This window comes from Primulina huaijiensis, unplaced genomic scaffold (assembly GCF_012295235.1).
Source record: "Primulina huaijiensis isolate GDHJ02 unplaced genomic scaffold, ASM1229523v2 scaffold37775, whole genome shotgun sequence".
Taxonomy (NCBI): Eukaryota; Viridiplantae; Streptophyta; class Magnoliopsida; order Lamiales; family Gesneriaceae; genus Primulina; species Primulina huaijiensis.
This window is the reverse complement of record NW_027358831.1, coordinates 63,556-85,559: the sequence shown is the minus strand read 5'-3', so window position 1 is coordinate 85,559 and position 22,004 is coordinate 63,556. Positions and strand designations below refer to the sequence as shown.

Here is a 22,004-nt window from a genome sequence, read left to right as displayed (position 1 = left end):
TAAGTGGCACAAAACTAATACATAGTTTTTTTTTAAAAGAAGTGGCCCACTTGGTTCCACGCAAGCCGAAACAATAGTGCCAACCTGCGACACGTACCCGGATACTTAATAATCCATCCGAATATGCCCTTTTTGCGTTACAATGACGCATTCAGATTCGTAGAAAGAGAGACAAAAGCAAACAAATACACGGCGCTTCATTCGGCAACTGGCACACCAGAAACGTCGGCCACCGATTTTTTTATGATAATAATAATACTGATATATTGAATCCCTGTGTAGTTTTTGAGTTCCAACAAGATCCAGGAGAATTTTTTTTTCATCCCTCGATAAACATAAGCACAAGGATAAACAAGCAACGACAAGGCATTTTCCCGGGCTGTGCTGCTTCTGGGTCATTTTCATCTCCGGTTATTTCCTTTCCGAGCTGCTCCGGTGAGTCTATTTTAATCTCTGTATTTTTTACAGCTTTCTTGTGTGTTCCTCTGTTTATGTGTGATTCGTGTCATGGGCATGCTGCGTCTCTTTTTACGTATTTAGTATGTGCTGATTTGTTTTTGTGAAAGATTTGTGGATATTCTTGATTTTTTGGATATGTTTCATTTTCTTTTTCTTTTTTTGTTCAACTCATAAGATGATTGTCACATGTTTCACGCTTCTTTACCTATGCGTTACTGAAACATTAAAAAACATAAAATGGATATCGCCACTAGAATTCAGAATTGTTGTTTCTCAATGATCCAGCGTACTCCTTGCTTCCTTGATCTTTCTGTTCTAATTTCAGATAAAGATTTTACGATCCATTAATAAAAAAATTTCAATTAAAACATCAGTACGGCCGACTTTGTTCTTGGTGCTTATTTCGTACTAACACTGTAAAAGTAGTCATTAGCAGAATTGTTAAGAGTGCTGATTCTTGGCCACAAAGTTAGACTAATATAGCTAGGTATTGAACGACAAAACAACAAAGAAACTGAAAATAATATTGATTGAAATAAACTAAAATTGTTCCCAGAGATAATCCTCTGTACAAGCAATAAAATTGCTCCCCTAGCCACTGCTAGTTTTTTCACCAAACAAGATGAAGAAAACGACTGAATGAATCCTAATCTCGCTCCTCCCTCGCATTTTATATACCACTCCCCCATTTCTAGATTCTTCCTAACTAAATAAGGCCCAACACTTTAGGGCCCATAATAATAAAGTCCCTAACAAAAAATTTGTATTTTATGCAGCTTTCCCCACTTTTCATTGAATACATGCACTTTTCCATGCATCCAAAAGAAAAGCAAAAGGTGTTAATATGCTGATCTTCTCCACTGATATGTGCTTTCTGTAAATGTTGCAGATATGGATACTTTACCAGGCCAAGGCTTGTACCCTTTGCACCGATGCAAAACTATTCATTTGGTTTTCATTTGCCCTCTCCTGTTTTGTTTGTAATCTTCACACATTCAGTTGTTTAATTATAATGTGCATGTAATTTAGGTGAGACATGCTCAGGGATTCCACAATGTGGCTGGAGAAAAGGACCACAACGCTTACTTGTCTCCAAAGCTCTTAGATGCACAACTTACACCTCTTGGCTGGAAACAGGTGATCATAACTTCCATCATCACCATAGATCAACGTTTTCAGTACACCAACAAACACTACGTCAAAAATGTGTAGGATGGTTGGCAGCTTTTATATGTTAAATGTAGTCAATAAGCTCGTGGTTAGATTTTAGTTAGATTACAAACTTTTCCATCTGTGCGGTGTTTTTAGAATTTTCATTTATGGTCTTTGAATAATCGACTGAACCATTTTCGTAAGAAGAAAAGTGAAGGAATGATTTATCAGTACTGTTGCAGGTTGATAATCTGCGAAAACATGTTCATGCATCCGGCCTTTCTGATGGAATCGAATTAGTTGTTGTTTCCCCTTTGTTAAGGTGATTACTTTGGGTTTCTGATCCTTCTTCTCATGCTGCAATGTATCTGATATATTATTTTCCTTTATTTGGCCCCACTTTATAATTGTCTATTAAGCAAGTCAAACTTATTTGAACATGATGTTCTGCATTCTAAAAAGATTTTGTCTGGTTCATTATTGATCTGAGAATGAAGGGAACTTGCGTATAATTCATTCCAGGACTATGCAAACGGCTGTTGGAGTATTTGGTGGGGAAGGCTATGTTAATGGAATTGCTGAACCTCCACTGATGGTAGAAAATGCTGGAAACAGTAACCGTGCAGCAATTTCAAGTTTAAAGTCTCCTCCATTTGTGGCACTGGAACTTTGTCGTGAACATATGGTACAAGATTTCTAATAAATATTTTTAGAAAAAATAAATATATCTGGTGAAGTCTGTATTCTGCACCATAAGTCGGCCTTCCATGTAAAATTTGTTGGGGTGTTTTTATTACACAGTGTACACACTGTGTGACATATTAATTTATTCCAAATATTTTAATCAATTTCTAATAAAACAATGGATTGATTTTCCCTTTTTCTATCAATCTATCCGGCAGTAGTTGTAGTGGAACTAGCTTTTACATACAACCCATTTTTGCCATGGAATTATGGCTGTGTAGATGTTGATTACAATTGTGTCTTAATATACCCCAGGGAGTTCACTGGTGCGATAAGAGAAGAAGCATAAGAGATTACAAGCCATTGTTTCCGGCAATCGATTTTTCTATGGCAAGTAGACCAATATTCACTTTTATCTTTGTACTATAATTTTTTAATTATGATGGAATCCTCAACCGCTATCCTTCAGTGTACACTGTAAATCTCCGGGTTAACACAATAACCTGCAAACCATGGTGGCCAGGGACAGGCTCGTCTGAGAAAGTGTTAGTAGGGGGAATAAAACTCCTGACTACTGGTCAAATGTTCACCTACTTCACTAACTCAGACACCCCCGAGGGGCAACCACTGGCAATTTTTTTTGTTTGTCGAGTTGTTTATTCTTTTACCTTTGTGCTTCTGTTCAGATAGAAAGTGATGATGATGTGCTGTGGAAGGTTGATGTTAGGGAGGCCGATGAAGAACTTGCTGCCAGGGGACTGCAATTTTTTAACTGGTAGCCCCATTGTTTATATGCTGAATTTCCATTTTTTATTTTATAGTCATACAATTGTCCTCAAGTATCGAGTATGATGCAAAATAAATTAACGATAGAACTATATACTTAATGGTTTTTAAATGGATTGCAGGTTGTGGACACGGAAAGAGAAAGAGATAGCTGTGGTAACTCACAGCGGATTCTTGATTCATACTCTCAATGAGTTTGGCAATGATTGTCATATATCTCTGAAGCATGAAATATGCAGACCGTAAGTGTTGATTTGTTTCTTGCTTTATTATGCAGACCGTAAGTGTTGATTTGTTTCTTGCTTTATCGTTGGACAATAACCAAGAAACGGCCCTGTTTTGCCAGTTGTGTTTTCCTTGTTGCATAATGTTTAATTCACAGTTGTTGGCAGCCCACATATCATGCGTTTAGGCAAAGGTTTCATGCAACAGTATTGTGCAAACATTCTATATGATGGCTTTTGATGTCAAATAAGTCGAATTTGTTATCACTTTACTTTATGAAAATGGTCAAACCAAGTTGCTAGAATAGTTTATTAAACAAGGCCATCACACCTCTTCCCCAGTCCAATATGGGCCGGTGTATAGGGCATAATGATGCTTTGTCTATGCATTTAGAAGCAAGCCAAGGTGAATCCCTTTAGTAAAGTGTGTACCTTGGTCATTAATCACGAAACATCATTCGCTTTAAAGGCTCAACGTACTTACATGCAAGTTAAATGTAGGTCTAGTGAATTCAAGATTAAATACGAGGTAATTGTCGTTTATTTTTGCTTATAAGCTGATGATTATTAGTTTTATTAACACTCAATGTGTTAAATACAGTAGACATGTGATAATTTTTTTATATACATAGATATCCATATTCTAGTACATCATCATTTAGTACATGTCATTTTAATAAGACGTGCTTTGTTTGCATCGAAATTCTATAATACCCATATGATAATATTTCTGTTTTATTGCTGTTATATTTCTTGCGCGAGGAAATTACTCCTGAAAGTTGACTTCTTATAGTACAGCCATGTATGTTTGTTTAACTTTGTTTCACGGATGAGTAACACTTGCAAGTTATGTGTACAGATTCACCAACTGCGAACTTCGATCAGTGGTCATTGTTGACAGAAGGTACACAATCTTATCACGTTCTGGAATCCTCTTGCATTTTGTCACAATCTCATGCATGGTTCACTCATGTTCTTTTGATGTCCATTCTGCAGAATGATCGGTTCACATTCTTCGACGACCGATTATCCTGGAAAAATTCCTCGTGGACCTGACACTCCTAGTGATGACGCTGATGAAATATAGTCTGATGCTCTTAACTTGTTATACAGTTCTAGTAATTTGAATTTAGAATGCAGCTGTAGAATGAGTTGGGGAAGTCATTTCGTCGATCATTGTCCTGATTCTTCATTGAACTCCAGTTTGTTTGAGGTTTATTGCTCTTGTTTGTTTTGTACTCATTTAGAATTGATAAATTAATTCGAATGAGTTTACTTGACTAACGAAATTATTTATCGTTTATGAATTTGGGTGAATGATAAATTATTGAATTCGATCTTTATCAATTGAAAAAATTGAATTGAAAAGATTATATATATATATATATATATATAACTTGGTGGCGCCTCTTCAATTGAGACGCCACCTTAGGGACTTGGCATTTGGCATTTAGCAATTGATTCAAGTGAATCGAATGTCTTTTGATCAATGTTTTTCATATGCTATGAATACAACTTTATTCATTTGTATTGAACAAACAATTTTCTCTTTATCATTTTTCTATAAGTTTAGTTCTATAAACGAATTTTAAACTTAGCCCTTAAAATTCAAATTTTCAAGATATAAATCTTGAGTTTGGAATTTCTAAGCTTATGTGCTTAAATTCGAACTTTTGAATTAAATTCGAGAACTCTTCATATTTTGAGTTTTTTAAGTATTTGCGCTTAAATCCAAATTTTGCGAGATTTAAATTTTTGGAATTGTATTTTTAAATTTAACGCTTAGAATTTAAAATTGAAAATTTTGTTTACCATTTTGATAGCGTTATAAACATTTCAAAATTCGTGTAACTTTAAAATTTGTAATGTTATTATTTTGAAATCGTAGTTGTTGTATCTTGGGAAACAAATTGTCAACAATTGTGAGCACGGGGACGGGACAATATCGTTTTAAGGAGAAAGAGTTAAACTCTTGTCTCGACTATTTTCTCGTAGTCATTTGGTTCACCCATTTCTATCCTATGATTTCTCAAGACAAATACTATATATTAATTACACCAACAAAACTTGGTCTGATGTCCCTAATGTTTTTTATGCATAATTTTCTTGTGATATGTATGGAATTTGTTATATGCATCTTGTACTGACCACCATTTGTATGTCTTGGTGAAAAGATGTATGACATATTTCTAACGAACTTGATATTGAATATACGAAATTAATTTAATTAGACTTTTAAAAAATAAGAAAATTTTTTTTGAAGACTGAATTTATTATAAATAAAAATTTATATTTCATCATAATTATCAAGTCTATTGTCAAATGCTAGGTTTGGAAGTTTAAAAAGGGAAATACATCCCCATGCCGCCCGCTCGAATTTTACCCGATATCCAAAAATGTAAAATTTTCATGTAATTAAAAGCGGCTATGCCATTGTAATCTACTTGGATTTATGGGCTGTATCGGCTGTACAAGGTAGGCACACAGGAGTCCTGAACTGCTATTGAAAGGAAGAAAAAAGAAAGACATGATCATAGAAGGCACTCACATTCATATATACATATTGTACATTTTATTGCCTTATTTTATATTTGGTAATAAAGAACACATCTGAATATAACAATGGCTTTAGTCTTGAAACAAATGAAAAAAAGTAAAGGATCAAATCCCCTAATGAATGGACGCAAACTCTACAAGTCATGTTGATCAATTTTAGACCTCCAAGATGCAGAATCATTACATCAATCACACTTGATCCGTAACAGATCACTCTTCTCCAATTGCTTCTCTCAACTCCACCAGATTATGGTGTCCCACCATACCATAAGAGATGTGGTAAAAAGATAGATTAGTTAACTTCTGATAGTTGCAGACCTTGTCAATAGCTATGCTGCGTTTTTAAACTTTACCACTCTGACACAGCAGGTAGGCCACCCTTTCGAATCTGAGGGGCTTAATCAGCAGTAAATTGTACTCTGGATTAATCCTCATCAATCAAACATTATTGCTGCACTCAAGGACAATTTCAACTTTATAAGTCTTTATAATGTAGGTGTCACAAAATACGCACAAACCTCGGCGCATCAGCCCTAGGCCCTTCAAGAGATCGATACATGTACAGTGTCTCCACGTACTCACTCGTCTCCACCTTATCCTCGTCCCTACTAATCACTTCCAGTACTAGGCGGGGTAATTGCCGGGCAATCTGCTCACAAGCTTTTTGTGTTACTTTACAAGATGACATCCACAAGAATCTCATGTTGTAATAATGATGCAATCCAGCATGTAACGCTAGATCTCCAAACGGACTATCCCTAATTTCAAGTTTCTGCAACACAGGACACCCCTCCAGCACATATCTTAGACCCAAGTCGCTGTTCCCAGCAAAAGCAACAGACAATGTTCGCAATAATTTCCCATACCGTCCAATATAATTGAATGCTTTGTCAGTCAACAGACCAGATACAGCAAGCCGGGTGAGTTTTTTACAATTCTTGACAATGGCTCCAAAACCTTCGTCCATTGCCTCACCGGTGATGGGGTCGGGTCTATGAATTCCAATTATGCACAGACGGAATACTTCAAGATCGGGACAGTTATTTGACATGGCAATTACGGCTGCATTGGTCATTCGCTGGCAAAAATATAAGACAGACTGCAATTTCCTACAACCTACCGAAATGGCCAGGAGACCAACTTCAGTCACGGGGCCATCTGCATCCTCCGCTGCATCAGTTGGGAAAACCCGGATTTCTAGGAGGTCCTTGCACGTTGCAGCAACAGCCTGAAGCCCTTCATCAGTAACTGAATCAAGCACCTGCGGGAACATAAATATAATTTTAACAAATTGAAAATAATCTCAGATTGGCAGTTGACATGCCAGGAAAGAAGCCACATACCCAAAGTGATTTGAGTTTGACGCAACAATGTATAACCGACTTCAGTTGTTCTGCATTGATGTTTGCATAGCTAAAGTTTAAAGTAACCAGGTTAGCACAGACGGGATTCAGGGCAGTGAGATAATCAGGAACAATTTCCTTGAAACCGGATAAACAGACGAGTGATTTACAAGCAGCAAAGGCAGATGCATAATCTGGTTCTTGTTCACCATGGGCAACAATCTCCAAGGGGCTAAAGGAGCCTGTTCCAAGATGGGTCAGCTGCGGAGCTCGAACCATCAAGCTATAAAGCTGTCCTATGGTAATATATTCATTTAAGCCAAGTTTCCTCAATGAAGGTGATCTGATTACTAGGCGCTCCAATGCCTCAAAGTTAATGGGAGATGCAACACAGTCAAAAGTCAAAGACTCAAGACTCGTTGGGTAATCAGGAAAACATGAAATCCAATCCTCTTCATCGTCCGAAACATCACAATCAATAAGATCAAGAACCCTGATGTTCCTGGGAGGGACAAAATGAAATTTCGTCACTTTTCTCACACAAGAAAGAAGTTCTATAAGAGTCATAAAACAAACTTGACTTAAATTGAAACTAACAAAATTAGAGCAAAAATCATACATCTTCAGTAAACAACCGAAATACTGAATCTTTTTAACAAGACGATAATTTCTAAGAAAAAATGATCACGATCCCCATCAGATCTAAATTACGAACCCACTGACCTGCACTCACTGGCAACAAACGCAAGCCCACTAGTTCCAAAACCTTCACAACAAACCAAAACGATGTCTTTCAGGGTAGGGAAATAATGAGCCAAAAACGCGAGATCATCATCCGTAACGCACATGCGCTTCAAGTACACCCTCTCAAGCCCACGGTAAACATCGACCATCGAAACCAGCCAAGGAGCAAAATACGCACCCCAGTTCCGCGGCAACAAACTGAAGTCAGAGAATCTGGGCTTCCCTTTTATACTCATCGACTTAACCTGCCTGAAACGCTGAGTGACTCGTTGTGGTGAAACTGAGTAGCAGTTTCCGATGAATAGCTCGGATCTGGTAAGAGCCTCGGCACGGTACCAAGATTTGCAGACGAGGGACGCGGCGTTGCGATCATGCCTGGAGGTCAAGAAGCAGAGTACGTTTTCCAGTACGATTTCAAGAACTTGATCTGGGCTGGGCGTAACTTGAATAGATAGATCCGGTGTCATCTGCCCTTTATCTTCCAACATTTCACATAGATTACTGTGTTCCCAGCTTCCACTCATCACTCAGTGAGTAGGCGGCAGCGTCTGCTTCAACTCGGATCAATCAGCATGATTGAAGACAACCGCTCTCCCCATCCCTAACCCAAAGCAAATGGGTTCCATCATCAAAGTGCACATATACTTTACAAGTAAATAAATCATTTTATATAGTATTTTTATTTTTTATTTTTTATTTTTAAATTAAGGGGCCGGTTACTAATCACGCCATTCTCAGAATAACCATATAAACTATTGTTCTTCAACAGATTGATTTGGGTTCTCCAGCTTTTATATTTAAATCTTAAAAAAAATTGGTTTAAGATGGTCTTATAGGTCGATTTTGTGAGACCGTTTTTCGATCCGAGATAACTCATGCAAAAATATTATTTTTATGTTAGTAATATTATTAATCAAATCTCACGATCATAGACTCATGAGATCGTATAACAATATACTTACTCTAAATTTTATATGTAAATATTTTTGAAATGTTGGAAACATTACCTCGATAAAGCTTGATCTTATATAATTGTATGTTCCAATATTATTTTTAAATGCTAGTTACATTATGGTAGATAAACTATAATTTATTGAAACTTTTACATATGAATTTGATCAAATATCTTATTTTGCCATTGAAAACTAATATTAACTTTTGATTTTTTTTAATTAAATTAATAATATCAACAAAAATAATTCAGTCGATTATATCATTTATGTATTGATCATGTACTACTAGTTCTATGGTAAAGTCAATGCTATTCCATCCTCTAGGGCCAAAGACGGAGCTAGGGCAGGGAAGGGATGGGTGCCACCGCCTCTCAAGTTCCTCTCGTAGTAATCAGTAGGGGGTGGTGATGGGGTAAGGACCACCCTACCCTCTCAAATTTTTTGTGTCGGTTTTTTTTTTTTTGGCAAAATTTATTTATAAAAATAAATTTAAATTATTAATATTAAAATCCCAATAAATATTTATATTAATTTTAAAAAATGTGATTATTTATTATTGAATATATTTAAACTTTAATAAAAATTTATAATTAAGTTTGATTATATTTATGTTATTTTAATATAATAAGCATTTTATTTTATATAAAAAAAATTATGTATAAAAACTATGATCGACGTGATTAGTTTAAAACTTTGTGAATATTATGTTTTCATTAATTATTATTTGTAAATTCAAGTCAGTCTATCTCAACTGGGAAAATTATTCTACAATTTAAAAAATTGAGGTTTTAGAATGAAAAGTTGTGGAATAAACTTCGTAGAAGAAAAAATAATATATTTTAAGCTTTTAGATGTAAATATTAATGGATGATATGAATATCAAGAGTTATTATGTTTTTTATAATTATTTAAAAAAAAGAATGACAATTCTATATATAGAATGATATAATTTTAATTTTTTTATTAAATTATTAAAGGTGAATAAAATTTAGATATACTTAAAAAGACTTGAACAATATTTTTTGACAGACAAAAAATATACTATTCGTATTTTTAAATTTTTTTATGGAAAGATAAACAAATATAATTGTTAAAATCTCACCATTTTAAAAAATTTCTATCAAGTTTTTATCATTACATAAGATTCACTTTTAATTATGAGTAATATCTTATGCACATTCGTTTGATTCTTTTGCTATTTATTCATCTTCATCTTTTGTGCCGAAGATTGAAGATTTTCTCATTTGATTAGTAAAGCTCGTAATCAATTATTTTTTTCGTTACGAATAAAATTACAAGTTTCTTGTAAAAAAAAATTTATGAGTAATATGAAAATTTATTCTTGCTACAAAAATGATATTTTATAGATAGTATTAATTTTTAGAATTTGATATGGACGAATAATGAAAATTTCGGCATTCTAGTTTCTTCTACTGGTTGTATAATTTAACTTATAATAAATATTATTATCACCATTGTCTTGTGAGTAAATGTGAAAAATACTATATTTATATTTTAAATTTTCTAAATGATTAATTAGTTTTTTTTAAAAAATTAATCTCCACCAAAAAACTCCTTTTCCGTCCCTGTCTATTACCCACCAGATAATTCATCCAAGTCGTGCTCCAATATGGATCGAAGAAAGAAAACATGTATAACCCATTATTATACGTGTAAACTTCTTTGGCACAAACTTGGAATACACAAGAACCCTCTATTTTCCATCGCCACTCAACGAGCATAACAATTATCCCTCAGTAAATGATGAAGGGTCGTCTTCTTCTCCGCTTGAAATTTATCTTATATCTATCAATGGCCACAGTCACATCTGCATTTGCAGCTAAAGACAACCTGCATCCAGTCATTTTGATACCCGGCAGTGGCGGCAACCAGTTGGAAGCAAGATTGACCGCAGAGTACAAGCCTTCGGGCTTGTTTTGCAACAGATTCTTCCCTCTGAAGAAGGACTGCGATGGATGGTTCAGGATTTGGTTCGATCCCAGTGTTCTTTTGAAACCTTTCGCTGAGTGTTACAATAGAAGAATGATGGTATATTATGACCCGGATGCGGATGATTATCACAATGCTCCTGGTGTGGAGACTAGAGTCTCCGATTTTGGCTCCACGCAATCCCTTCTTTATCTCGATCCTCACCTCAAGTATGTTATTTTTGCGTAACTTAAGTATGTATACGTGTTACGACATTTCTCTATGCCAGAGTGGATTGCATGTTTACTACGTTTCTTGGGATTTCGTATCTGAGCTCAAACTAGAATTATATCGAATGGGCTCGAAGCTCTTTGCAAGCATGATTTCGACTCGAGTTCAGGTTTCCATGGACTTGGCTCTAGTTGTTAGGCAAATGATCCTTGAATGGTGGCTAGATCCATTATTATGGTTGTGGAAATCCATATGTTATCTGGTACCTATTGTGGAGGCTTTTTTGTTTTATTGTTTGAATTATTTAGATTTCAAATTCTTAGAGAGGAGGCTTTCAAATCCTCCATTTCCGTCTGTATAGCCTTTTTCAGTGTAGCTAATGCATAGAAATTCATCAAAACTGCAGAATACTTTGTGAACGGATGTCGCGACATTAATTGATGTAGAGGACTCAATGAGTTGTATTAATGCATTGTTGCAAAAATGATTAAGATTCTGTGTCTCTTGCTCCATTGTTGGCTATGGTAGTTGAATTCATTTTAAGGTTGTGGCATATAGTAGAGTGGATGAAGTCGAAAGGCACGTATTTTTGGGATGATTTTTTACAATGCTTTTGAATCAAGCTAATTGACTGCCACATGGGAAGGAGATCTCTCTTCCAACTTTCTCGTTGAAGTATTTGCTCGAATGCTTTGTTTTTCAGGCACGCTACATCATACATGGAGCCCCTCGTCAAATTTTTAGAACAAGCAGGCTATGCGAGTGGGAAAAATCTGTTTGGTGCACCTTACGATTTTCGTTATGCATTAGCTGCAGAAGGGCATCCCTCAAAAGTTGGTTCAAAGTTCCTGGAAGACCTTAAGGACCTCGTTGAATCGAGTAGCAATTCCAATGGAGGAAAGCCGGTAATTCTGGTATCACATAGCTTAGGAGGCCTCTTTGTTCTCCAATTTCTCAACTGGAACTCGGATTATTGGCGCCAAAGGTACATCAAACACTTCATTGCACTGTCGGCACCGTGGGGTGGCACGGTCGATGAAATGCTCACTTTTGCCTCTGGAAATACATTTGGAGTGCCTTTGGTTGATCCACTGGTAGTAAGGGAACAGCAGAGAACTTCTGCTACTAACTTGTGGCTCATGCCCTCTCCCAAGGTGTTTAACGATACTAAACCACTTGTAATCACGCCAAACTCTTCATACACCGTGCTTGATATCCCGCATTTTCTTCGAGATATTGGGTTTCCTGAAGGAGTCCAACCTTATAAAACACGGGTTTTGCCTTTGGTTGAGAACTTAACCGCCCCCTTGGTGCCGGTCACGTGCATCACCGGCAGCGAGGTGAGGACACCAGAGACGTTGCTTTATGGGGATCATGGCTTTGACAAGGACCCCGATATTCAGTATGGAGATGGCGATGGAACTGTTAATATGGTTAGCTTGTTGGCGTTGCAACGGGCGTGGACGAGCTCGAAAAACCAGATCCTAAAGGTGATCAAGCTTCCTGGGGTTACTCACAAATCCATACTCAATGGCGAGGCTTCACTTGATGTGATAATTGGAGAAATTTCTTCCATCAATTCTCATATCTCTGGTTCAATTGTTTCAAGTACTGTTTCATAGTAAAAATTGTTCATCAGTTCCATTTTCGGATCAGAGGGGGAAAATAAAACATTGGCTTAAGCATTTACTCGCAATCTGCGATTTAGGAGACAATTCATTGTAAAACTTCCTCCCGTATACATTCGGATACGGCGAAAATTGATTATTTACTTATTTTCATGGTACATGTCTTTTTAATAATAATAATATTATTATTAATAATATAAAGTTTTGTTAATCGCTTTTCATATTATTTTCTTAATTAATTTATCTATATTACACGATTTAATGCTAGTTGGAAACTTACCTTTCTTATAAATAAAATAATTTATTTATTTATTATCCATGTAATCCCACAACATGATTTATTGTCGTATTTTTATATTCATAAATACAAATAAATTAATTAATGACAAGATTGTACTTTTTTATTGTAAACACAATAATATATAGCAGAGAACTATAGAAAATATATTATTTATGAAGCCCAATGGTTTCATTCGTCAGATTAACTGGCTCTCTCTCTGGGTTCGATTCCCCTTCCCAACGTGTGTTGTAAAAAAAAAAAAGAAAATATATTATTTATAAAATTTAATTTTTTGAGTGTATTGTAAAAAAATGGATGTTTTTTTAACAATAAAGTTTTTTTTAATAAATTAATTGTTATAAGTTAATCTAAAATAAAATTGAAAACAAGTAGTTTCGAAATCCAATATTATATGATGAAAGACAAAAATTTGTGTGAGACGGTCTCACGTGTTGTATTTTGTGATACGGATCTTTTATTTGGGTTATCCATGAAAAAGTATTACTTTTTATGCTAAGGCATAGTTTGGTACATAGGATACGGGAGGGATTGATAAATAATCCTCCTTATTCCAAAGTTTATTACCTTTTTAAAAAGCCCATGATACCCGCGATAAATAATTTTATTCAAGGATAAAATATCCCTTATCTTAGGTGTGATAATTTTAATTTAATGATAAAATACACTACAAATGACTTAATTGCCCTAAATTTAATTTAATGATAAAATACAATGTAAATTAAATTTTTATAAATTTGTAATCTTGTTATTTAATTCTTTTACGAAAATAAATATTTATTAAATTCTAATTTATTTTGTTTAATGATTTAAATTAATTTTAATAAATGTAAATTATAATTATAAGTATTTAATTATCTATCCAATTATTTTAAGAATATATATTTAATTATCACTTGAGGCATTTTGGTCATTACAATAAAATTTGCAAAATTAATCCATCATTTTAAAATCATACCAAACACCATGTTATTTATCCCAACATATTATTAATCCATATCTCATTTTTTAATCGCTCTAATTACTAATCATTTACTTATCCCATCACACATAACAAACTATGCCTAAGAGTATTACTTTTTATTGTGAATATCGGTTGGATTGACCCGTCTCACAGATAAAGATTCGTGAGACCGTCTCACGAGAGACCTTCGCACGATGAAAAACAGACACATGAGACTGAAATTTCACATTTCAAAATTGTGTCCAAATAAGGTAGCTAATTAGTTTTTTTTTTAAAGAAGCTAGCTAATTAATAAATTCTAAAAAGGAAGAAAAGTTATTTTATGATTAATTTAGTTATTAACATTTTTTTGTAAGTTAAATAATTATAAAGAAATCTTAAATATTATTATTGTGTAGTTTAACAATCATACGTATTACATAAAAATAAAAATTATTAAGTTTGTTTAAAATAAATAAATTCAAATATTTTTTTAATTATGGAAAAGCATCACTATTATTTTATTTATTTATAAATATAAAAAAAACAACTGTAAGAGGGAGGAGCAGCCAAACCCGCATAGTTGCGTGCACCTGAATACTGTGATAATAATTAATGAGACATAGAAACAATTATAATAAGAATGATCTGAAAGCATTGCCGTATGAGCGACTATCAACTTCTAGCTCCCCATTAAAAAACCTACCACTCACTGATTAGTGATTATTTCACCCGCTCGACTTTTGTCGCTGTTTCCCGTCAAGGAATGGTGATTGTGCTGCCGGCCAAGAGGAGGTGGCGGACTCTGTTGGTGCTGCGGCGGTTGCTAATGTGCGCCATAGGCATTATTGCCCTGATGGCACTCCTCTCATCACACGTCGCAAGATTGCCTGCTCACACTTCGCACAAGCTCCCCAAGGTTAATCCCTCAATTATCTTTTAAGTACTCTCTTAGGCTTACTTGATTGTACCTTTTGCTTTTGCTTTTGCTTTTGTTTTGACTGGTATTTATGTCGGTAATGCAAGTGCTTGGTTTTATTTGTCTTCATTTTGACTTTTTTTGGATCATGTCTTTCTGGATTTTGCCTTGTATTTATTTGGAGGTGCATTCGTTGGTTTTCTCAGAATCGCTGAGCATTTAAGGTTTTGATAGGGAATTTAATTTACAGGGCTAAATGAGGATCAGTAAAAAAGATTTTGTCTTTGATGTTTTCTTTTCTTTTTTTTTTCTTTTCTTTTTTCAAAAAAGATAAAATTAGAATGGCGATTTGTTGTCGGTTTTTTGGCTATTGATCTAGGGTAATTTTTGATTTTTGTAGCAGCATGAAAACGGGTTCCAAAACTTGAGGGAGGGAAGCTGGACGCAGGAGCTTGCCCCACCGCAGTTGAAAAATTCCATCATTCCCCGTGAGGTTTGTCTTTTTCTTGAATGTCGTTTATCATTCTTTTATCTGTCCTTTTCGTTGTCTCGCGAAAAAGTACAAAGATAGATGTTTCCTCAACCGTATCTCATTGTTGTGCGTGTAATACATGTGAGTGCCATTTGTAATTCAGTATCATGGTGTGCAGGTGGGCATTCGTTCATGAAAACTGGTATTTCATCTATCTGTCGTGTTTTCACTCATTTAGATTTGACAGAGGGAAGCTGCTAGTGGAATCTTGGTTTCGGAAAAGTTGTGGAAGCAGCCACCTAACAGAGACTATGTACCTTGTACTGAACGTAGTACATCCTACACAAGTAATGTGCTTCACAAACAATCAATTTTCCATTCAGTTTTCTACTGGTTACTTATGTTCTGTATGATCACTTAATCTTCAGGTCCCCTAGAATCTCGAGGTTACCTCTTGGTGCATGCAAATGGCGGCCTTAATCAAATGAGAGCAGGGGTTTGTACCTCTTGTACACTCTTTCTCTCTTTACTGTTTAATCAAATGACGTTTACTGTTCTTTTCTATTTCTTACCAACTTTTTTCCTTATTCCTGAAGTTTATTCTTTATTATGTCTCCATTAAATATTTGCAAAAAAAATTAAAAAGAACGATGCTTACCCCATTCTTACATGCCAATCTTGATTCTTTTGAAGTAAAGAAATTACACTGGGAAAATGTAGAATGGTGTTGCGTCTTTTATTTTTCACGCTTGATATTTAATTTGCTATGCAACTCATTAAAAGTTGAAAGGAAGCACAAAAGCACTTGGGTCATTTATGAGAATTTTGAGTATTGGGTCATATACATTACTTCAATTCGTGAGCGACCTGTGTGCCAGTATGGAATTTGATTCATCCTTGCAGATATGTGATATGGTCGCTGTTGCGCGTCTGATAAATGCTACTCTCGTGATTCCTGAATTAGATAAGCGATCACTTTGGCAAGATTCTAGGTACCGACCAACTTTTGCACTTCAGTCCTATGTGTACTTGTCTGAAGAAGCTCTTTTTGGGTGATTCTGCTTGATTAAAATTGCAGCAGCTTCTCTGATGTCTTCGATGAAGAACGATTCATCAACTCTTTGGGTGATGATGTCAAAATTGTTAGAAAGCTCCCCAAGGAATTGGCAAGTGCATCTATGGTAGTTAAGCATTTCAGAAGCTGGTCTGGTATAGATTATTATGTGAACGAGATATCAAGCCTGTGGGAAGAACATCAGGTATATTCTTGGAACAAAATTTACTAGTTTCCATGATGAATACTGAAGTTATCGTGGAAAATTTTCAAGGTTATTAGAGCCGCTAAGTCTGATTCTCGATTGGCAAACAATAACCTCCCTCCAGACATTCAGAAGTTGAGATGTCGTGCTTGTTATCAATCCCTTCGTTTTGCACCTCCCATTGAAACCATGGGAAAGGTAATAAAAAAACCATCGCTGATCTAAGTCCAAATTATGAAGTATAACCTTTTTTACTGTCCCCTATTGTAGTTTGTCATAGTAGTTTTTTTGTCTGTAGTTGCTGGTGGATCGTATGAGGTCCTATGGTCACTATATAGCATTACACCTACGGTTTGAAAAGGACATGCTTGCCTTCAGTGGCTGCACCCATGGGTTGTCCCCCGAAGAAGTTGAGGAACTCAAGACAATCAGGTAGATAATCGGTACCTTGTAGAGATGACATATTGTCGATATGCCAATTTTTGTCACCTATATATTCTCTTTTCTGTATCCTTTGTAGAGAAAATACCACATGGTGGAAAGTAAAAGATATTGATCCTGTAGAACAAAGGGCCAAAGGCTATTGTCCATTAACTCCTAAAGAAGTTGGCATTTTCCTTACTTCTCTTGGATACCCATTGAACACTCCCATCTATGTTGCGGCTGGAGAAATATATGGGGGTGATTCACATATGGCTTCTCTGCAGACTCGCTATCCCATATTAATGAACAAGGTTTGAGTCTTACAAGTTGGAGATATTTGTTTATCTGTTATTATTGTCGTCCATGAGCTCTGCCAACAAAGGCCTTGTGGGATATCTTTCTTCCATTTTTGAAAGAAAAACTATTGTTGTTATTGGAAGTCAAAATAAAATGTGGGAACTATAGCGAGCTTGAACCTTAACAGGTGTCGCTTGTCAATGCACAACCTTTTTCTTCGCTCAAGAACAGGGGCTGCATCATTAAATGTCCATAATTCTCTTATTAGGATTAATATTTTACTTTTGAGTTGGAGTTTTTAGTAACTAGCATCAGTTGTGAACGCTATCACTACTTTAGAATAGTATTTTTCCTTTTAATAGTAGTCTTTACAGTCTAGGCAACTTTGGGACTTTGTCATGGGTATATTTTCTTAATTGCAAACCGGAAAGTTGATTTATTATAATTTCTATCTGGCTATTTATATCCAGAAGCTGGATTCGAGAGGTATTATTATATGCTAGCTCATCAAGAAATTTAGTTCACTAGACTATTAATGCTGAATCACTATTTCATGTGGTTTATATCAAAACAAAGTGCTAGAAATGATGTAGAGATAGAATAAGTATTTGCTGAAATATTCAAAGGCAGATGTATGGTTTGTGCCATCAAAGCTTATTCTATTCCAATTGTCTGTGTAGAACTTCAAGTTAAGCAAAAACATTTCAGACCCTTCCTAATTTAGTGGTTATCTTTTGACATTGAGTTTTGGTCCCACTTTTTTTTTAAAAAAAGTTTTTATTCCTAAGTGGCGCTGTCTTATAAAAAGCCTCCCTGCGGCCTGAGAGTGCCACCACACCAAGTATACCCAAGCCATCCAACACCAAAACGATTATGCACCTGTCTCAAGGAAGAAATGTTATTTTATGGTTTTGGATGTTCATTCCTTCAGCACAGTTTTATGTTCTGTGTTGATTTCCCAGGAGAAGCTAGCGACAGCTGAGGAACTTGAACCGTTTATCCATCATGCAACACAAATGGCGGCACTGGACTATATTGTGTCTGTTGAAAGTGATATTTTCATTCCAACATACTCTGGTAACATGGCAAGGGCAGTTGAGGGTCATCGTCGTTTTTTGGGACATAGGAAAACCATTTCGCCCGACAGGTAAAGTTTTTTTCTGAAGGTGTTACATATTTCTAACCAATTAGTTTACTTCAAATTTTTGAATTGCATATTTTCTCCTGTTTCATTATTCATTAGGAAAGCCCTAGTACGCTTTTTTGACAAAATTGAGGGAGGGACAATGAAAGAAAGCAAAAATCTCTCAAATCAAATTATTGAAATTCACAAAAGAAGGTAAGCCAACATTCAAATCTCCTTTTCAAAGAATTTCAATTTATCTGTTCTTGTATAAACAAATAATATTTTTAATTTGTGTCCAAGTGATTATGGTCCGGATAAAGGATTGAATAATTTGTGGCTAAGTTTGTTAAATATTTTGGGAGGTTCGTTTTTTTTAATGTGTATTGGCTACTATGGTTTTGCATGATTAACAGTTTCATTTGAACTAGCTCATATCAAGATCCTATTTGTGATCTTCTGACCAATTGATCGTCCTCATTTAGCTTTACTTTTGTGAGTTTAGTGTGACAATGTATTTGTTCATATTTCATAATCCTTGTTCAAGACATTTAATCTTGAACTATCGAATTTTCCAGAGGATCTCTTGTGGAATTTGCTTCAAGTAACTCATGCATCTCTGTTTATTCTTTATGCCACTCATGGCGAATCCACAATCAATTTCATTTGATTGATTCTAGCAAGTTGCTTTTTCCTCTTATTTTTTCTTTGCTTATTTTCATCATGGAAGCGTAGCAGTCCGTGAAGTGATTGATCTGATCAAATCTCGTTTCCAACAGGTAAAATGATAGTAACTTTGTCATCTGCACATCCTGTTAGCAAGTTGTTTCATGTCTCTGAGCCTTATGTTCAAATATTCTTTCATTTGTTTGTTCTTTTCTTTCTTGATCTCCCTCAGCTTTCCGTTACTCGTTTCTCATGCAGAAGGGCATCACCTTACTTGCCGGATGAAACATTTGCAGTTTAATTTGTATATGAAAATCTGATGCACCCACCACCGAAATTTTTGTTGCTCGATATTTTGATGAAGTTGAAACTTGATTTTGAGTCATCCATTTCTTGATTGTCAGGCAAGGATCCCCAAGAAAGAGAAAAGGGCCCATCCCCGGGACAAAAGGCACTGACAGGTTTCGTTCAGAAGAGGCGTTTTATGTGAATCCTTTACCAGATTGTTTATGTCACAAGGAATTGCCACACAATAACAATTCTCAACATATCAAGTAGATGGTTGTGTTAGCAGAAAACACTTCTCTGTTTGGCGAACGATCCGATCCCCAAGAAGTTCTCATGCTTGCCATTTTTGTATTCAAGCTTGATGAATTGGGGCCGTGTACAAAACCCTTTTAGGTGCGCGTAATTCGTACAGCGTTAGTAGATTTTTGTTGGAGTAGCGGTTAATTGCAGATGTTGATGAAACCAAAGGAAACTCAAGACATGGAGTGAAAGAGAGAGGTAGATGATATGCATTTGAAGAATATGGTGATGAAGTTCATTTTTTAGGGAGTTTTCTCATTAAGATCAACATGTTTCCTTTGTAGCTATTGATTCATCTTGAAAAAATAAATGGGAAATCCATATTTCATTTCCGTTTTATCGCCTCTCTGGTATATTAAGTAATAAAAATTATGTTTAAATTTATGACAAGTTTCGTATAACGTGTGCTCTATTATCTGCATTTCCCTAATAAATAAGATTAAATGTGTGGAGCGATTTCATGAAAAAGAGAGCATCTTTTGACAACTAAAAATGTAATTTGACCTAAAGAAATGAAAACTCCCAATTAACCTATACACGATTAGGCTTCACAACCAACTCTCACAGGGTGTCTTTTACGAGTTTTACCAATCGGAAATTTATAAAATGGAACTAAAATGAATTGTTAATGGCTGTTTTTATCATGTAACCCGTGGCTGGACAAAATTGGGTTGGATCTACTTTAAATCTGGTTTTCAATATTTAGCCCACCACCATTTAAAGCATGACTCATTTATTTAATTAAAAATCGACATTGAGAAATAGTTAAACATTATATTTACTAATATATAACCCAATGGACGAAAATTGTATTTAGTTTTATTTTTGGAGAAAATTAAGAGGTTGTTTAGGTAAAAAAAAAAAAAAAAAAAAAAAACAACAACAATGAAATTGGGTGACGAAAACAGTGGGTGAAGTCGTAGATTGGTAAACCAGAAAGTGACACAAGCAAAGAGAGGTATCGTGGGAGTGAGAGCACTTTCAGTGTCTTTCCAGGAAAATATGCTAACAAAATTCTCAACGTTTTTGGGGATGTTCCCAATATTTTATATGTTCTAGTACACCAACGTACTTATTGCGTTTTTTACAATTTTTTTTATAATTAATTTGATTTATATTCAAACATAAATAATACCGTAATGATAAAAAGTAATTAAGAGTCATACTGTAATTTAAAATAATTATATTTAAATAATATCATATCATAATGATAATAAGAACTGGGGGACTAAAGTGTAATTTCAAATTATAAAATAAAAAGGGGCTAAATTGCAATTTTAAAATGATGAATTAAAAAAAAAACCAAATAAAAAGTCAAAATAGACTATAACACCAAAACTTTGTCTCTATTAATATGCTTAAACTCAATAATAGTGATATAGTTTTGATATGTTGTTTATCTATCATATCCATCTTCGTGTCCACCATTGAAGTGACACTCATCTATTAAATGTATAATTTGGATATGTTTCATCATATCCAATATCACCTCATTAATGGACACCGAAATATAGACAAATAAGTAAACAACATACTATTAAAAGTTAAAACTGAACAGCATATATAATCCTCCAATAAAATTATGGCTCAAGTGAAAATATTTTTATAGAAAAAAAATTTCGTCTCAAAATATCAATAATATTGTTCGTTTCAAAGTGTCTCCTTTTGATGAATCCAAAAAATATTATTAATTCGGCAATAAAACTACTCATATCTATAATGTATAATCATTCCTTTTTTTTTAAAAAAAATTATTAAAAATTGTAGTTTAGCTTCTCATTAGTTTTTACAATTATGATATTATCTCATTTAAATATAATTATTTCAAATTGTAGTATGACATTTCATTATTTTTTATAATTATAATATTATCTATATTTTAATATAAATAAAATTAATTATAAAAAAGAATGTACAAGTACGCAACAATTACGTCATTACAATGGAATATAAATAAGTGTAGGTGCTGTAAATGAGGGAATTGGATAATTCTGACAATTATGGGTAGGCAAGGTTTTTTCGACTCTATTAAATATCAATCTCCTCCATAATATGGCATTTTAGATTTTTTAGCTGTAGAGATTAGCTATGGGAGACTATTCACAATTAAATGAGAAGATACTTTAATTAAGTTACAATGCGGTAAACTTAATTATATGTATCATTCTAAATTTCAGAGGGAAAAAAGAGATGGTCTTAATTTTTATTTACGTTCGAAATTTTTTTATCAGATGGCCATGGATACACGATAACAAGAATTTATTGGCAGGTGAACAAATGGTTTGATATTCCAAAACGTGGGATATGTCTCGAAAAATCCTTGTTCC

General features: G+C 34.6%; 4 protein-coding genes across 7 annotated transcripts; 3 read left to right on the top strand and 1 right to left on the bottom strand.

The window, feature by feature from the left end:
- Positions 1–154: 154 nt before the first annotated feature.
- Positions 155–4,599, top strand: LOC140968699 (phosphoglycerate mutase-like protein 1). 2 transcript variants are annotated; one of them, XM_073429754.1, is made up of 10 exons: positions 155–435; positions 1,349–1,410; positions 1,489–1,596; positions 1,854–1,933; positions 2,134–2,296; positions 2,611–2,685; positions 2,982–3,070; positions 3,204–3,323; positions 4,165–4,209; positions 4,302–4,595. In XM_073429754.1, exons 2-10 carry the CDS (start codon positions 1,351–1,353, stop codon positions 4,390–4,392), a joined length of 831 nt encoding a protein of 276 aa, XP_073285855.1. In that variant the 5' UTR covers positions 155–435; positions 1,349–1,350; the 3' UTR covers positions 4,393–4,595. The 2 variants fall into 2 exon arrangements, with proteins under 2 accessions (XP_073285855.1, XP_073285854.1); XM_073429753.1 differs by having other exon boundaries at positions 185–435; positions 2,611–2,689; positions 2,986–3,070; positions 4,302–4,599.
- A 1,216-nt stretch (positions 4,600–5,815) lies between these two features.
- On the bottom strand, positions 5,816–8,667 carry LOC140968739 (transport inhibitor response 1-like protein). Its single transcript, XM_073429827.1, has 3 exons — positions 7,928–8,667; positions 7,205–7,706; positions 5,816–7,122 (listed from the first exon to the last, which is right to left on the bottom strand). The coding sequence occupies exons 1-3, from the start codon at positions 8,470–8,472 to the stop codon at positions 6,361–6,363; spliced, it is 1,809 nt and encodes a 602-aa protein (XP_073285928.1). The 5' UTR covers positions 8,473–8,667; the 3' UTR covers positions 5,816–6,360.
- A 1,879-nt stretch (positions 8,668–10,546) lies between these two features.
- On the top strand, positions 10,547–12,705 carry LOC140968819 (lecithin-cholesterol acyltransferase-like 1). Its single transcript, XM_073429936.1, has 2 exons — positions 10,547–11,060; positions 11,765–12,705. Exons 1-2 carry the CDS (start codon positions 10,663–10,665, stop codon positions 12,681–12,683), a joined length of 1,317 nt encoding a protein of 438 aa, XP_073286037.1. The 5' UTR covers positions 10,547–10,662; the 3' UTR covers positions 12,684–12,705.
- A 1,862-nt stretch (positions 12,706–14,567) lies between these two features.
- Positions 14,568–20,014, top strand: LOC140968777 (O-fucosyltransferase 7-like). 3 transcript variants are annotated; one of them, XM_073429881.1, is made up of 12 exons: positions 14,568–14,849; positions 15,253–15,342; positions 15,569–15,668; positions 15,750–15,817; positions 16,225–16,313; positions 16,400–16,580; positions 16,650–16,778; positions 16,879–17,012; positions 17,101–17,314; positions 18,263–18,447; positions 18,544–18,639; positions 19,494–20,014. In XM_073429881.1, the coding sequence occupies exons 1-12, from the start codon at positions 14,697–14,699 to the stop codon at positions 19,645–19,647; spliced, it is 1,593 nt and encodes a 530-aa protein (XP_073285982.1). In that variant the 5' UTR covers positions 14,568–14,696; the 3' UTR covers positions 19,648–20,014. The 3 variants fall into 3 exon arrangements, with proteins under 3 accessions (XP_073285982.1, XP_073285983.1, XP_073285981.1); XM_073429882.1 differs by having other exon boundaries at positions 15,250–15,342; positions 16,403–16,580; XM_073429880.1 differs by having other exon boundaries at positions 15,250–15,342.
- The last annotated feature ends 1,990 nt before the right edge of the window (positions 20,015–22,004 follow it).

Excerpts from the sequence above, each read along its gene's own strand:
- LOC140968699 (XM_073429753.1), top strand. The coding sequence starts at position 1,351 with ATGGATACTTTACCAGGCCAAGGCTTGTACCCTTTGCACCGATGCAAA. Across the intron at positions 1,411-1,488 it reads GATGCAAAACTATTCATTTG|GTGAGACATGCTCAGGGATT; the intron begins GTTTTCATTTGC and ends CATGTAATTTAG. Across the intron at positions 3,324-4,164 it reads AAGCATGAAATATGCAGACC|ATTCACCAACTGCGAACTTC; the intron begins GTAAGTGTTGAT and ends TTATGTGTACAG.
- LOC140968739 (XM_073429827.1), bottom strand. The coding sequence starts at position 8,472 with ATGAGTGGAAGCTGGGAACACAGTAATCTATGTGAAATGTTGGAAGAT. Across the intron at positions 7,707-7,927 it reads TTTGTTGCCAGTGAGTGCAG|GAACATCAGGGTTCTTGATC; the intron begins GTCAGTGGGTTC and ends TGTCCCTCCCAG. Across the intron at positions 7,123-7,204 it reads TCAAACTCAAATCACTTTGG|GTGCTTGATTCAGTTACTGA; the intron begins GTATGTGGCTTC and ends ATGTTCCCGCAG.
- LOC140968819 (XM_073429936.1), top strand. The coding sequence starts at position 10,663 with ATGATGAAGGGTCGTCTTCTTCTCCGCTTGAAATTTATCTTATATCTA. Across the intron at positions 11,061-11,764 it reads TATCTCGATCCTCACCTCAA|GCACGCTACATCATACATGG; the intron begins GTATGTTATTTT and ends TTTGTTTTTCAG.
- LOC140968777 (XM_073429880.1), top strand. The coding sequence starts at position 14,697 with ATGGTGATTGTGCTGCCGGCCAAGAGGAGGTGGCGGACTCTGTTGGTG. Across the intron at positions 16,314-16,399 it reads TCACTTTGGCAAGATTCTAG|CAGCTTCTCTGATGTCTTCG; the intron begins GTACCGACCAAC and ends TTAAAATTGCAG. Across the intron at positions 18,640-19,493 it reads ATTGAAATTCACAAAAGAAG|GCAAGGATCCCCAAGAAAGA; the intron begins GTAAGCCAACAT and ends CTTGATTGTCAG.